The 14,990-nt window shown below is 41.1% G+C and overlaps 1 protein-coding gene across 1 annotated transcript in view; it reads left to right on the forward strand.

The window, feature by feature from the left end:
* Nucleotides 1-14,990, forward strand: part of PDE6D (phosphodiesterase 6D) — a 54,545-nt gene that overhangs the window by 36,393 nt on the left and 3,162 nt on the right. Inside the window, exons 2-3 of the mRNA XM_043445501.1 lie at nt 13,999-14,087; nt 14,659-14,784. Of these exons, the coding sequence (XP_043301436.1) occupies nt 13,999-14,087; nt 14,659-14,784 (215 nt within the window). The remainder of the gene's footprint in view (nt 1-13,998; nt 14,088-14,658; nt 14,785-14,990) is intronic.

The raw sequence follows: 14,990 nt of genomic DNA on the forward strand, positions 1-14,990 counted from the left end.
AAGTAATGATATGATCCAGCTTGTACTTTAGAAGTGTAACTCTAGTCATACATTGTAAAGGCTAGACAAATGGTACTTCAAATTTATTGCACATAAGAATTGCTTTTTAAAATGAGCATCGCCCGGCCTCACCTGAAGAGATTCTGATTAAATAAGACTGAGATGAGGCCTTGGGAACAGCGTTTTTAACAAGATCATCAAACCACACTCTAAGAAAACAATGTGGAGAAGGAAATGGCAACCCACTCCAGTACCTTTGCCTAGAAAATCCCATGGACGGAGGAGCCTGGTATGCTACAGTCCATGGGGTCGCAAAGAATTAGACACGACTGAGCGACTTCACTTTCATCATATTATCCAGTAATTCCACTCTTAGGTATAGAAAAAATGAAAATGCATCCACACAACTTGTAAACAGATGTTTATAGTGGCATTATTTGTAACAGCTAGAAATCAAAACAAATCAAATACCCATAAATAATAAACAAAATGTGGCATATCCAGACAATGGAATATTATTCAGCAATTAAAAAGAAACTGGGTACTGATACATGCCATGACGTGGATAAACTTCAAGTGAAAGAAGCCAGGCAGGAAAAGCCACATATTGTGTGATTTCATTTGTATGGAATGTCCAGAATTGTCAAATCTCTATATGGAGAAAGTAGATTAGTGGTTGCCTAGGGCTGGGGGATGTTGGGGAGAAGTGGGAGTGACTGCTAATGAATTTGGGGTTTTGGGGAGGGAGATGATGAAAATGTTATAGAATTGATTTTGTGGTAATGGAGGTACTACTCTGTGACTATACTAAAAACCACTGAATTGTGCACTTTGTGTGAATTGTATGGGGTGAGAATTATTTATCAAGTTGTACAAATAAAACTTTATTTTTCTCCTTGAAAAAAAAGAAAAAAGAAAACAATGGACTACAGATTGAAGGAGAAAAATTAGTTGGCAGACTATTGTATCAATAATATACAGGAGAAAAAATCAGAACTAGCTTTAACAAGTACAGTAGAAGAAAAAATCATTTTCTAATGACTTTTCTCAAAAAACATCACCTAATTTTTAATTTTAGTTAATACATATCACTGTAAAGTGAAAGTAAAAATGAAAGTGTTAGTTGATCAGTTGTGTTCGACTCTTTGAGATCCCATAGACTGTAGCCTGCCAGGCTCCTCTGTCCATGAAATTTTCCAGGCAAGAGCACTGGAGTGGGTTGCCATTCCCTTCTCCAGGGGATCTTCCTGACCTAGGAATCAAACCCAGGTCTCCTGCATTGCAGGCAGATTTTTTTTACTGTCTGAGCCACTAGGGAAGCCCTATCAGTACAAAATGTGAGTCAAACAGAAAACCAGAAGGAGTTATTAATAAAAGTTAGGTTTCATTTCAAATGGAAAAACTAAGAGAGCCATCCCTGCCTTTATTTATTTTTTTTTTCAGGTTAAGGTACTCAAACCCCTAAATACAATTTCTGCTATCTATCTAATATCTAGGATATGTGTATTTACAAATATAAAGTAGGTTTAAGTCTCACCTGTACTCTTAAACGGGCTTCCCAGGTAACACAGTGGTAAAGAATCCGCCTGCCAGTGAAGGAGACCCAAGAGACGTGGGGTCAATCCCTGGGTTAGGAAGATCCCTGGAGTAGGAAATGGCAACCCGCTCCAGTATTCTTGCCTGGAAAATTCCATGGACAGAGGAGCCTGGTGGGCTACAGTCCTTGGGGTTGCAAAGAGACTCAACTGAGCAACTAAGTACACATACATACGTTTAAACAGATGAAGGTGGGAAAAGAAATACTGATTAATATATGAGCAACAAAAAGGACAGCAAGAGATTTTCTAGGAATTATAAGGTTTGAGTGAATAAACCAAAGTCAAACATTAATTCATATAACTAAACTTATAATTTTTCCCTTGTTGAAGATTATACAGCATTTAAGATAATGTGCTTTTATTAGAGAATGTGAAATGGCTCAGAAGAAGCTGCTTCCTTTTTTTTTTCTTTTTCCAATCCTGAATAATTATGATATATTAATGTCATACTTTTGTATCAAGTTTGTGTGTGTGCTCAGTCTTGTCCGACTCTGCAATGCCCATGGACTGTGGCCCACCAGGCTCCTTTGTCCATGCAATTTTCCAGACAAGAATACTGGAGCAGGTTATCATTTTCTACTCCAGGGGTTCTTCCCGACCCAGAGATTGAACCCACATCTCTCGTGTCTCCTGCACTGGCATGCAGATTCTTTATCATGGTGCCTCCTGGAAAGCCCTGTATCAAGTTTATCAGTTTATAAACCATTTTTGTAGGTATTTCATATAATCCTGCAGTAATCTTAAGGCTTAAAGTATTATCAGTAGTTGACAAACTAAAACTTGGGCAGGATTAATGACTTAATCTAAGATCACACAACTATTATATGATAGAAATTGGACTCTCATCCAGGTGTTCTGCTCCAAACCAATTTGGTTTTCCTCTGTCTCAGCTTTTCCTTGTTACTGTCTACTAATATACCCTGTGGTGTCTATCTTCCCCTCTACAATCCAAATGAATCCCTGAGATTTACAGGTGAACATCTTAAAAAATTTTTTTTAATATTTATTTACTTTTATTATTCATTTGGCTGAACCAAGTCTTAGTTGAGGCATGCAAACTCTTAGTTGCAGCATGTGGGATCTAGTTCCTTGACCAGGGATGGAGCACAGGCCCTCTTCATTGAGACAGGTGAGGCTCAGCCACTGGACCACCAAGGAAGTCCCATCTTAAATATTTTTAAACAAATTGCTTAGTGTTGAAATATTTTCATGTAGATAGATAATTTAGGTATCAGAGCACAGTTATTTGATAATAAAACCAACTGAACTGATATAAATAAATAATTTGATTTAAAAATAAATGGGAAAAAAAAGACAAATCTCCATTGCAGAGTTCCAGATAATTCATCTAGTTATTCTTCCCACTGGGACGTGGAGTATAACTCCCTACCCCTTAATTCATGCTGCATACAGTGACTTCCTTCTAAGAGTACAATATGGAAAGAAGGGGAAATGACTGTGTACAATGGAGAAGGCTGACAAGTACTGCCTCAGCCAGACGATTGAGGTCAACATCAACAGTGATAGATAAGTCATGTTGATATTATGTACCCTTGACATGATATGATGGAAATGGCCCTTTACCTCAGTGGTCTTCCTCCTCAAAACCCATAACTCCAATCTAATCATAAGAAAAAACATCAGCCAAACCCTAGTTTTTGGACATCCAGGAAATATCTGACCAGTGCTCCTCAACACTGTCAAGGTCACCAAAAACAAAGAAGGTCTGAGAAATTCTCACAGCCAAGAAGAGCTTCAGGGGACGTCCCTGGTGGTCCAGTGGTTAAGACTTAGTGTTCCCAATGCAGGGGACACCAGTTCAGTCCCTGGATGGGGAACTAAGATCCTGCATGCTACATAGTGGCACAACCAAAATAAATAAATAAAAATAATTTTTTAAAAAAAAAGAACTTCAGGAGACATGACAACTAAATGTAACGTGGATTCCTGAATGGGATCCTGGGACAGGAAAAGGACATTACAGTAAAACTAAGGAAATTTGAACAAACTATGAAGTGAAGTGAAAGTCACTCAGTCGTGTCTGACTCTGCGACCCCATGGACTATACAGTCTGTGGAATTCTCCAGGCCAGAATACTGGAGTGGGTAGCCTTTCCCTTCTCCAGGGAATCTTCCCAACCCAGGGATCGAACCCAGGACTTTAATTAATGATAAGGTATCAGTGTTGGTTCATAAGTTGCGGCAAACATAAGATGTTTATAAAAAGGGAAACTGAAAAAAAAAAAAAGGGAAACTGGTGTTGGGTATATGAGAACTCTACTATCTTACAGCTTTTCTGTAAATCTAAAACTATTCTAAAATTAAAAGTTTTTTTTTTAAAAAAAAAAAAGGGCTAAAATAGAATAACGCTTGATAAACCAATTCCCTTCTTGGTGAATTGCTGTGAATAGAAATCTTATGTATCTTCCATCCTTAGATTGATATCAGGGTTGCAGTTAATATCATTAGAGAATTATCTCAGTATCATTGCAGATTATCCAGCTTGAGTATGAATTATCTTGAAGGAAGTGAGTAAATAAATTTTTTGGTTTTAAGTAAAGAAAACCCACAAAATTATCAGAATAATGCCTAAATATATGGTGACCCTGAGTATAAGGCAATTTCTTATCTTTCCAATGAAAAACTGTTTTAAAAAGGAATGTGGATAAAATATTTTTACATACATATTTAAGATCATTATTTTAATAATATAATATGAATTTAGATCTATTATTTCCCTCTACCTGTCACTTTTTTCTTTTTCTTTTTAGTTCTACCAGTTTATTGCTACCAACTCATCTTCCTCCACCCTGATGTACACATGGTCAGTCATGTAACCCCATGGACTGCAGCCCACCAGGCTCCTCTGTCCATGGACTTTTCAAGGCAAGAATACTGGAGTGGGTCACCTGTCACCTTTTATGAGACAACATTGCCTGGATTTTTTCACATGTGACTTTGATGTCAGTCTTCAGCACACAGTAGGTTGTCAGTAAACATTTATTAAATGAATGATAGTTTGAAGTCAGATATATGGGGAGCCCTGCATCAGTCTGGGAGGATCCATTGAAGGTTTTTGACCAAGAGAGCAACACACGAAGGTGGAGTGGTATTTAGCCTTTTTTTCAGGGGAGATGGAGGTACTACAAATCCTCTGCTTCTGGGAAGCCAGCTGTGGCCAGGTGTTAGCCTTGGGGCAAGAAGAAACCCTGACCCAGGAGTCAGGCACACCTGGTTTTAGAAACTGCTGGAAACTGAGTGGTCCCAGGTGTCTTTGAGGAGGTGGCACTGAAGCCAGGACCTGAGGGTGTGAAGAGTCAGGACAGAAGCAGGCAGAAAGAGACTCTGTCAGAGATGTAGAAGGAGCCCACTATGAGCAGAACGTAGCAACTGGGGGACCCTGGAACCAGACAAAGGACTTCTTTAATTTTAAGTGCAAAGGAAAAAATGGGGATTGACATCTGATTTACAGTTCTAAAAAACCTCTTCCATCTGTGAGGATGGGCTGGAGGAAGAGGCAGGAATGGAAACAGAACTTCCCTGCTGGGCCAGTGGTTAAGAATCTGCCCGCCAGTTCAGGGGACACAGGTTCGATCCCTGGTCTGGGAAGTTTCCACATGTTCTGGGGCAACTAAGCCAATGTGCCACAGCTGCTGAAGCCCTTGCACCTAGAGCCTGTGCTCTGCAACAAAAGAAACCACAGCAATGAAAAGCCCGAGCACCACAATGAAGAGTAGTCCCCATTCACCACAAGTAAAGAAAGCCCACACAAAGCAATGAACTCTGTGTGGCAAAAATAAATAAATTTTAAAAAAGGAGACTGGAAGCACGGAGGCCAGGTTGGAAATGATAAGCAATAATAATGATAATAACACATGGCTAACTAAATGCCCAGGCACTTTTTAAGCACTTGTGAACCAATTCATTTAAGTGTACCTCCCAGTAAGCACCTCTTTCATTCTCAAAAATACCACAGTTGTTTGTTGTTGTTTTTTTAAATATAGTTGCTGGACAATATTAGATAAGTTGCAGATGTACAATATACAGTGATTCACAATTTTTAAAGGTTATACTCCATTTATGAAAGTGTTCGTTGTTGACTCATGTCCAACTCTTTGCAACCAACCCCATGGACTGTAGCCCATCAGGCTCCTCTGTCCGTGGGATTCTCCAGGCAAGAATACTGAAGTGGTAGCCATTCCCTTCTCCAGGGGACCTTCCTGACCAGGTCTTCTGCATTGCAGGCAGATTATTTACCATCTGAGCCACCAAGGAAGCTACCTATACTCCATTTATAGTTACTATAAAATATGGCTGTATTCCCCATGTTGTTCAATATATCCTTGTAGCTTATTTTATAGCTAATAGTTTGTACTTCCTCTTCACGTACTCCTACATTGCCCCTCAACATACCCTCTCCCCACTGGTAACCACAGTTTGGATAATAAATTCCAGAGAACTATGAATCAGCCAATTAACACTGTCAGAGGGGCTTAATGATTGGATTGCTGTTTCCTTCTCCATCCATCAATTTCAAACCATTCTGTGAAAGCCATTAACCAAAATGCTCTATAGTGCAATATTAAAGTAGAAAAAACTAGAGTCTGATCTCTCAACTTGCTGAACCTCTTCCTTTCTGTTCCCTTCTGTCCTCACCCTGTCTCTTGGTTCTGAGTTTATATGGGCATTTCTGTCTCTTTTTCTCAGTGACTTTTTTTCTTTAACTCTCTCCCTCAAGTCCCTTTTCCTGTTCTTGTGTGCTCTGTGTTTCTTTCCTCTTTCCCCTCTTTGCCTTCCTCATTCCCTCTTTACTCCCTTGCCTTCCCCTAATGTCCCTCATTTTTCCCTCCCTTAAGTGGCCAGTGAGATACTGCCATGCCCAGTGAATCTGTTCTGTTCAGTATTTTAATGTTGTTAATATAATGTATATTATATATACAGTATAATAATGAATGTTCATCTTATTCAGTAATTAATCAAAAATTAATGTTTACTATTTCCATTTAAAACTAATTAAGACCCACAAGACTCAATGTACTCTTCCAAAATGCTTCTATAGATGATTGTTATGAAGTGTTTTAAGTCTTTTTATCCCAGTTCCCGAACTGACATCTCCAGGAGAAATTTACCTAGTACCCCATTCATCTCCAGGATCCTTGCCTGGAGAATCCCATGGACAGAGGAGCCTGGCAGGCTACAGTCCACGGGGTCGCAGGAGTTGGACACAACTTAGGGACTAAACCACCACCACCACCACTCATCTAACTGGTTTCTTCCAACCCCCACATGCTCCCTCCCCAGCCCACTACCACCTCTGCACCTCCACTGCCTTCCGTACCTCAGGACTGTCCCCAGCTCCTACGCTGGACTGCATCTAATTCATACCAGATCACATCTGTTCTTTAAAACATTAGAGGACTTATGCAACTGTCCATGTTAAACCAAATGCCTCATTCTTCCATAATGTTTATCTTAGTTTATTTCCTCTGTTAACTTTCATAAAGCTTGATACTTTACAAACTATTGCTTTTGTTCTAAAGCTTCTTTTTAAGATGCATTTATTTTTACATGTAAGAGTGTGTCTCCTTTTGGGTGCCTGGTTCCAATATGGGGGTTTTGGGGACAACCCTTCTTCCCCAGCAGAGGCTTCCCTTAGTAAAGGAGCGTTCCTCTGTGCTCATCTCATATATAAATCACCAGGGAGCTTTTAAATGAGAAAAGACCCAGCTGACCCAGAAGGTGGTATTTATAAATAGTTCTCTAGTTCCCCCTCCTTAAAGCTTGTCCACCTAATCCTCTTCTCTTAAGATAGGAAGTGACTTGAACTTTGAGCCTTAAAATCAGGTTCTTATTTCTTTTAAAAATCTGTTGGAAAAATAAAATAAAATAAAAATCTGGTTGGCAAAAAGCTGTTAAAAAATGTTTTCAGCCACATGATGATCAGTCATAAGAGCTTGTCTTTTATTTCCAGCATTTTTAGGCAAATATGCTTCCTTTGTAGACTAGCTTTTCTCATTGTTATTATTATAAGACACTTTCCTCCATCATTTTTATTTCTTTTTACTGATAGGGTATCCTGGATTTGTATTTTTATGATTTAGAAAGCTGTTCCCAAATGACTGCACAGGAGATGTGGGTTCAATCCCTGGGTCGGGACAATCCCCTGGAGGAGTAAATGGCAATCCACTCTAGTATTCTTCCCTGGGGAATCCCATGGACAGAGCCGCCTGGTGGGCTACAGTCCATGGGGTCACAAAGAGTCGGACATGACTTGGTGTCCGAGTAATGACAACAACAACAAAAAATGACTGCATCTCTGTCATGAGCTAAGAGCCTTTCTTTTCACCCTTAAAATCACAAAACTTGAAGGATCTCTAAGTTACCTTCACCCCAGTATCTTTGAATGGAGCTCTGTTTGTATTTCCCTGATTTTGTGTTGTATGTGTGGATGTGTGTGTATGTATGTGCTCAGTTGCTTAGTCTTGTCCAACTTAGACTTGTGTGACCACTTGGACTGTGGCCCACCAGGCTCCTCTGTCCATGGGATTCTCCAGGGAAGAATACTGGAGTGGGTTGCCATTTCCTCCTCCAGGGGATCTTCTCGACCCTAGGATCAAACCCATGTCTCCTGCATTGGCAGGTGGATTCTTTACCTCTCTGCTACCTGGGAAGCTTTTTGTGTTATTTAATGAGGCTCAAATGTCACAGGTTTAGGATTATGAAATGAACATATGATATAGACACTAGTAAATAATATTCCAGATTAGGGTACACACAGGAAATGCCTAATTGTTGAAGTGGCCAAAGATACTTTTTTTTTTAACTATATTTTCCCCAAAGATAATTAAATCCTTAATCTGATTATTTATAAAGATAAGAGATGCTTATATTAAGGAATTAAGCTATATGTTTTTAGCAGTCTCTCTCCCTTATAAAATGGAGGAAACAAATTCACTATCCACTATCAGACAGAATAATTTAAGTCTATTTTCTTTTTATCCCCTGACAGATTGAAGAGTAAGTCCTGGTCCCAGGCTTTTGTTTGCTGACCTGGGTCAGGGACAATAATGCTTTTTCTAGAAGCTACTAGGTCTGATCCATCTGTTGCTTTGTGAGGAGAACCCCTTCCCCAAGGGTTTTCTTATAGTAGTTTTGCTAGAATGTCCTACTTGCATTGTGAGCCTGGAAATTTAGAAGTAATTTTAGTTCTCTTATTTAAGAAAGGCTGGTGTCCATTGTGGCTATATTAGTACATAAGAGACTGTCTGCAGGAAAAGAATGAAAAGCATGTACACTGCAGGTTGAATGAGTACTGTTGTCTTCTGAGAACCTTGGGCTTAAATGTCTAAGGCAGTTCTGTTTAGATCTGAGTTCAGCATGGACTTGCTAGAGCAGTAGTGCCTGTTTTATTTCTCCAGTTGGGGAAGTTTTATCTTAATACACGGAGACTCTAGAATGGGTAAGTATATATGTATGTTGTTGTTCAGTCGCAAATTTGTGTCTGACTCTTTGTGACCCCCATGGACGCCAGGCTTCCCGGTCCTTCACAATCTCCCAGAGTTTGCTCAAACTCATGTCTATTAAGTCGGTGATGCCATCCAGCCATCTCATCCTCTGTCACCCCCTTCTCCTCCTACCCTCATTCTTTACCAGCATTAGGGTCTTTTCCAATGAGTCAGCTCTTTGTTTCAGCATCATTCCTTCCAGTGAACATTCAGGGTTGATTTCCTTTAGGATTGACTGGTTTGATCTCCTTGCTGTCTAAGGGACTCTCAAGGGTCTTCTCCAGCACCACAATTTGAAAGCATCATTTCTTCGATGCTCAGCCTTCTTTATGGTCCAACTCTTTCATATGTACACAAATACTGGAAAAACCATAGCTTTGACTCTATGGACCTTTGTTGCAAAGTGATGTCTCTGCTTTTTAATATGCTATCTAGGTTTGTCATAGCTTTCCTTCCAAGGAGCAAACATCTTTTAATTCTGTGGCTGCAGTCACCTTCCACTGTGATTTTGGAGCCCAAGAAAAGAAAATCTGTCACCGTTTCCACTTTTTAAGATATGGGCTAAGCAAGGGTGGATACTTTTAACTTGCTTTTAGATTCAGTTGCTAAAATAAAAAAGTGGAATGTAAAAAAAAAATGTGGAATGTAGAAATATGAAAGAGGTGAGAAAACCACATAGTTGCAACAGAGCAACCGTATCAAGTGATATAATGAGCTTGCAACAGAATTTGTTAGGATTTCACACACTGAGAGGAGAGTAGCACAACCAACACAACTTCAAAGCAATGGTGGGGTCACGTCGGAAGACAGTGCCCAAGCAGGTCTAGGGCACAGGAGGTTTAGGTACCAGTCACACTCAGGGCACACTACTGGATAACCCTTGATTCTCTTTTGTGACCTTTTTCACAGAGCAGCAAAACTTAGAGTCTCTCCAGAGGGTTAAATGTAGAACCATTCCATACATAATGATGCTCATCAACTATGTTGTTCAGAGTTCTGCACTGCAAGCTACCCAACCCATGGAAAAGACTCTCAGAGGCTCTCTGCTGCTTCAGAACTGACTGGCAGTCAGAGGGACAAGGGACACACTGCAGGAAGTGTCAGGTTGGCACAACCTGCTGCCCCACCCTGAGGAACTGCTGGCTTTTCCTCAAATCCTTGTGTAACAACAGCTTCAGGGCCCCAGGTGTCCCCAGCCTGGGTCATGTGCTTGCCCCCAGCTGCACCGTGACCAGGAGAGAAGAAGCTGAATCTTCTAGTTGCTATAGTGCAGAGCACTCACTGCCTCCCACAGGGGACACGAGGCTGCGGGGTGCTGGTTGGGAAGAAGGTTTGGTTGCTAGACAGCCAGGAGGGAAAAAAAATACATATAAACTATCAACTGTATTTATCTGAAGTTCAGTCTCTTAACAAATATTAACCATCTTTCTCAGGCTCAGCCATGCATGGAGAATATTAATTTTCTTTTCCTTTAATGCTTTGTTCATTGTTTTTAAAAACAAAAACCAAAAAAAAAAAAAAAAAAAGAAAACTTGGGACTATCTTTAAATTTAGTCTTTATTTTTATCAGAGTTGTATGTATACTTCACGTAGAGTCATTGTTCTACCTGGTTTCTAAAGACGAAGAGCATTTCATTGCTCTTTTTCATTGCGATTTTCTACTCCCCAGAGAAAACTATTTTCACTTCTTTCTAACTGATTTATTTGGTGTTTATCTTGATATTTCCAAATAGTGCACTGTGGTTATATCTTAGTGTTTCCCTTTTAAGCATTATTTATCGACTTTCCACGATGAAAATGAGTTTTGTTCTGTCTCAATACTTTACTCTTAATCACACATACATTCTCTTCTCCTTTCCCCTCCTCCCAGGATAAATGTGTTGAATCTATGATCTGTGTTTTTATCATCACTTTGTGAGCACTGCGATGAAGCTGTGTAGTATGCTGTGACTACTCCTTTCTCCAGTACCACATTTAATTTTTCCCTGATGCTAATAATTGTTTTTTTTTTAATTTGCTTAAATTTTCTATACATCTCACTAATTTGACCCCCAGCCTTCCCCTAATTGAATAAACCCTCTTTCCATATAAACACATCAGATGTTCTATGAATTTCATCTTTTTGTTTTTGCTGTTTTTAATTTCATCTTCTAAAATGTCTCCATGAGTGTTATGGCTTGCTCTTGTCTGGACCCTGGACCAGTCGCCCTCCAGGCCTGCTAAGGAGCTCTTGTCTTGGGGTTTCCTTCACCGTCACTCTGAGGACCCCTTTGCTGTTTCTTGTTTGTAGATCCCTTGCTTCCTGGATTCCATGTCATCCTCTTCCTTGGTCTTCCCTGTCACTTTGAAGGAGCATGTTACCATTAGTTTCTTGAGAAAGTAAAGGTTTATTAGTTTCAGGAATCATTTATTTAAGAATTTTAAAGGCACTGCTCCATTTTTTTCTGTCCTCCAGAGTCCCCGTTGAAAAGTCTTATGCATTCTGATTTTGACCTTTTGGGTAACAACTCATTTTCCTTTTGGAAGCTTGTCTTTAACCTCGATGTTCTGCAAGTTCACAGTGATGTGATTTAAGCCCTTGCTGGACCTTTTCAATCTGGGACATTTTCTTGAATTCATTTTTTTTGATGACTTCTTCTCCTTGTTTTTTTCTGTTCTTAAAGTTATATTAGCTAGTTGTTGGACCTTCTGTACTGGCGTCCAGTTTTTGTATCTTTACGCTCATTTTCTATCCTTTTGTCTTTTTTTCTTTCTAAAAGTATCTCTCAACTTTGTCTTTCATCCCAGGGGACTGGGGCAGTCCCGGGGCAGGGTCCCAGTTCTCACAGCTTATTGTCCCTGACCTGACAATAGGAGGGAACGGCAGAGGTCATCTTGGTCTTGGAAGCTGACTTCTTTGAAATGCAGCCTTCAGTTAAGCTCTTCATGTGTTCAGCTCGATGGCCAACTTCCATCTCTGTCTATGTTGTACTCCTTCATGTTGACTCAAGGAGGCGCCACCTGAGAGTCATCTGTAAAGGCTGGAGATGTGGGGTCACTGTTCTGTGTCTCTGTCTTGGGAATGGGCTGTTTAGTGTTAAAGTGATGTTTGTGAAGCCATTGCCTTGAGGCCCAGAATAACCAGGCATGTAAAATTAGACCAGGGATGAGGTTCAGGTTCGGGATGTTTCAGACTGAGGCACCCACCTGTGAACATTCAGTCATTTTATGTGTTCCAAATGTATTTTTATAATCATATGTGTGACATGTATGTACATATATGCATGTATCTCTCAGGAAGTAGGGAACTGGAAATGAGGATATTATAGCCTCAAAATGGTGGTAAAGAACCCGCCTGCCAAGGCAGGAGATGTGGGAGATGCACTTTTGATCCCTGGGTTGGGAGGAGGGCAAGGGGAACCCACTCCAGTATTCTTGCCTGAAGAATTCCATGGACAAAAGAGCCTGGCAGGCTAAGATCCATAGGGTAGCAAAGAGTCGAACATGACTGAAGTGACTTAGAATGCACACAGGCTAAAAATTAGGTAAGAGACATTTGCCTACATGCAATGAATTGTAATAGAAATGTGATCTTCCCATGTCATTGGGAAACTTGTTTTCTGCTCAGCCCTCAGAGAATCATAGATGGTTGGGGTGAGGACTAAGTGAGTCCCTATTGGGTTTTTCTACATAGCAGACAGACAGTATGGCAAGCTTGACGCCTCTCCCATCTTGCTGCCTAGGCTAGGCTTGTCCTGAGAACATTCCACAGCAGTATGGTATCATCCCCGTGACCTTTGGGTCACGTGACCTTTGGCCCAGCTTGAGGAGGCCAAGGTCTACTCAGCAGCTCTTCCTGCTCCCAGGTTAATGGACTTGATAGATCCCTTGTCCCCGCCTCCCCGCTTGTCATGCAGGAAACAACAGCTAGAAAATGCGTAAGTGTAAAGACTATGCTGAGCCCATGTGACCCCCTTAGGCTCCCTGCTGGTCTCTGGCTGCCAGTCTCCCAGATTGATACCTCAGTTTTGCCTTTCATGGTTTCTAGGCTAGGGGAGCAGCCTAACCCAGACATAGCCCATTGGCTTCCTTTGCAGCAGCTACTTAACTTGGACAGAGCGGAGGGAACCCCCTTATGCCTGTGGCTATGATGTCTGTCACGGGCCTGGCTCCAGCAAGGAGGACAGCCAAGTTCCAATCTCAGACCCTGGCTTTCCTGAGATTGAGGCCTGGGGCTTACCATTTGGAATACAAAGTGAAGGGGTTTTTGTTCCATTTTTTTTAATGTAAACTTGATAATTTTATTGCCAATTTAAAAATAAATGACTTTATATTGATTGTGAGGGGGGAAGAAAGCTACTTGAGGGAACTCCTTGGCAGTGGTTAGGACTGTAACGCTTTCACTGCTGGGCCCAAGTTCAATCCCTAGTCAGGGAACTAAAATCCCAGAAGCTAAGTGGCACAGCCAAAAAAAAAAAAAAAAGCATTGTTTGAGAGGTCTGGATTTGTGAGTAACGCTTGTGGACTGTGATTTTCACTGTAGGGCGATATCCATGAGTCATGTCCTGGGATTTCTCTCATACCTGTTTCTTTAGGTCTTTTTATCTCAGCTGGCCAGTTTCTGTTGGAAAATTTTAAATTTTGCACTGTTCATTTTCTACCTCTTTCTTGCAATTGCTAGACGTGTACCATCTGTGAGCTCTCATGTTGCAGATAAAAATATCTCCCCTGGGTCTCTGCATCTTCCTTTAGATGTCTTCTGCACTCTATTCCACATTTGTATTTGCTTTCTTGGCACTTAGCGGTCAGGCCAGTTTGCTGAGAAGTAAACAGGAGTCCATAAGAGCAAATCTGAGACACCTGGAGGACGAAGTAGGCAGCTTCAGGGTCTTCTTTTTCCTTAATATACTTGATCAGAAATTGGATGAACCTTCGGGATGCTGAGACAGGGAAGATACTCTGGCAAGGAACAGAAGACCTGTCAGTCCCTGGCGTGGAGCACGAAGGTACTTTCCACCCTTTTCTGCGCAGGGCTGATGACGCAGAGCAAGGCCGGGGCGTCAGGGAGCTGAGTTGACGCAGCACCACCAGTGGACAGGCCTCTACAGGCACAGCACGTCCATCCACGTGATGCTGAGATTTCTAGTGCCTTCCTTATGTTTCTTTCTCCTACTTCCCAAAACCAACTCTGTGCTGAAATGTTAGCATTAGAACATACCCAAAGATATAAAGTAAGATCTGGACTTTTTCTCTGAAAGAAAATTTGTGTTTTTATCTCCCTGAAATAAAAGAAAAATCAAGGGGTTAAAACCCACAGGACAGACTAGTAAGAAGGCTCCCGTTCAGCCTCCTTCCTGATAAGAGGAGCTGGGCAAGGCCTTTAGGTGCACTAAATCTGGTGTTCCTTGAAGATCTTTCAGTCAGATGCATTGGACCAGTTTGGGACCTCTGCCTTTAATTAAAAAGTATAATTCTGTTACCGAGGCATTCTCTGAGAGTTAGCATAGACAAGATATGCTCTAAATCATCTCTAAGAAGCTCCCAGAAATGGTTTCAGTATTTCTTTTTCTTTACCAGCCCGTGTTCCCAAGAAAATCCTCAAATGCAAGGCAGTGTCTCGAGAACTGAACTTCTCTTCAGCAGAGCAAATGGAAAAATTCCGCCTGGAACAAAAAGTCTACTTCAAAGGGCAATGCCTGGAAGGTATTCTGCTGCCTACATGCCTCGTATCTGGGCTTAGGGTGACAGGGGCAGAAGTCAAGACTCAGGGAACTAAAGCCCTGCTTTGATAACATCCATTTTGCAACTCAGCTTGGATAGGGTTCCTACACCCTGGCAGATCGGGAGCTTGGGCAAAAAGCAGAAACAAAGCTGGCATCTGTGAGGGGCTTTGAGCCCAGTGAGAGGAT

The sequence above is a fragment of the Cervus canadensis genome, chromosome 24 (genome assembly GCF_019320065.1).
Source record: "Cervus canadensis isolate Bull #8, Minnesota chromosome 24, ASM1932006v1, whole genome shotgun sequence".
Classification (NCBI taxonomy): Eukaryota; Metazoa; Chordata; class Mammalia; order Artiodactyla; family Cervidae; genus Cervus; species Cervus canadensis.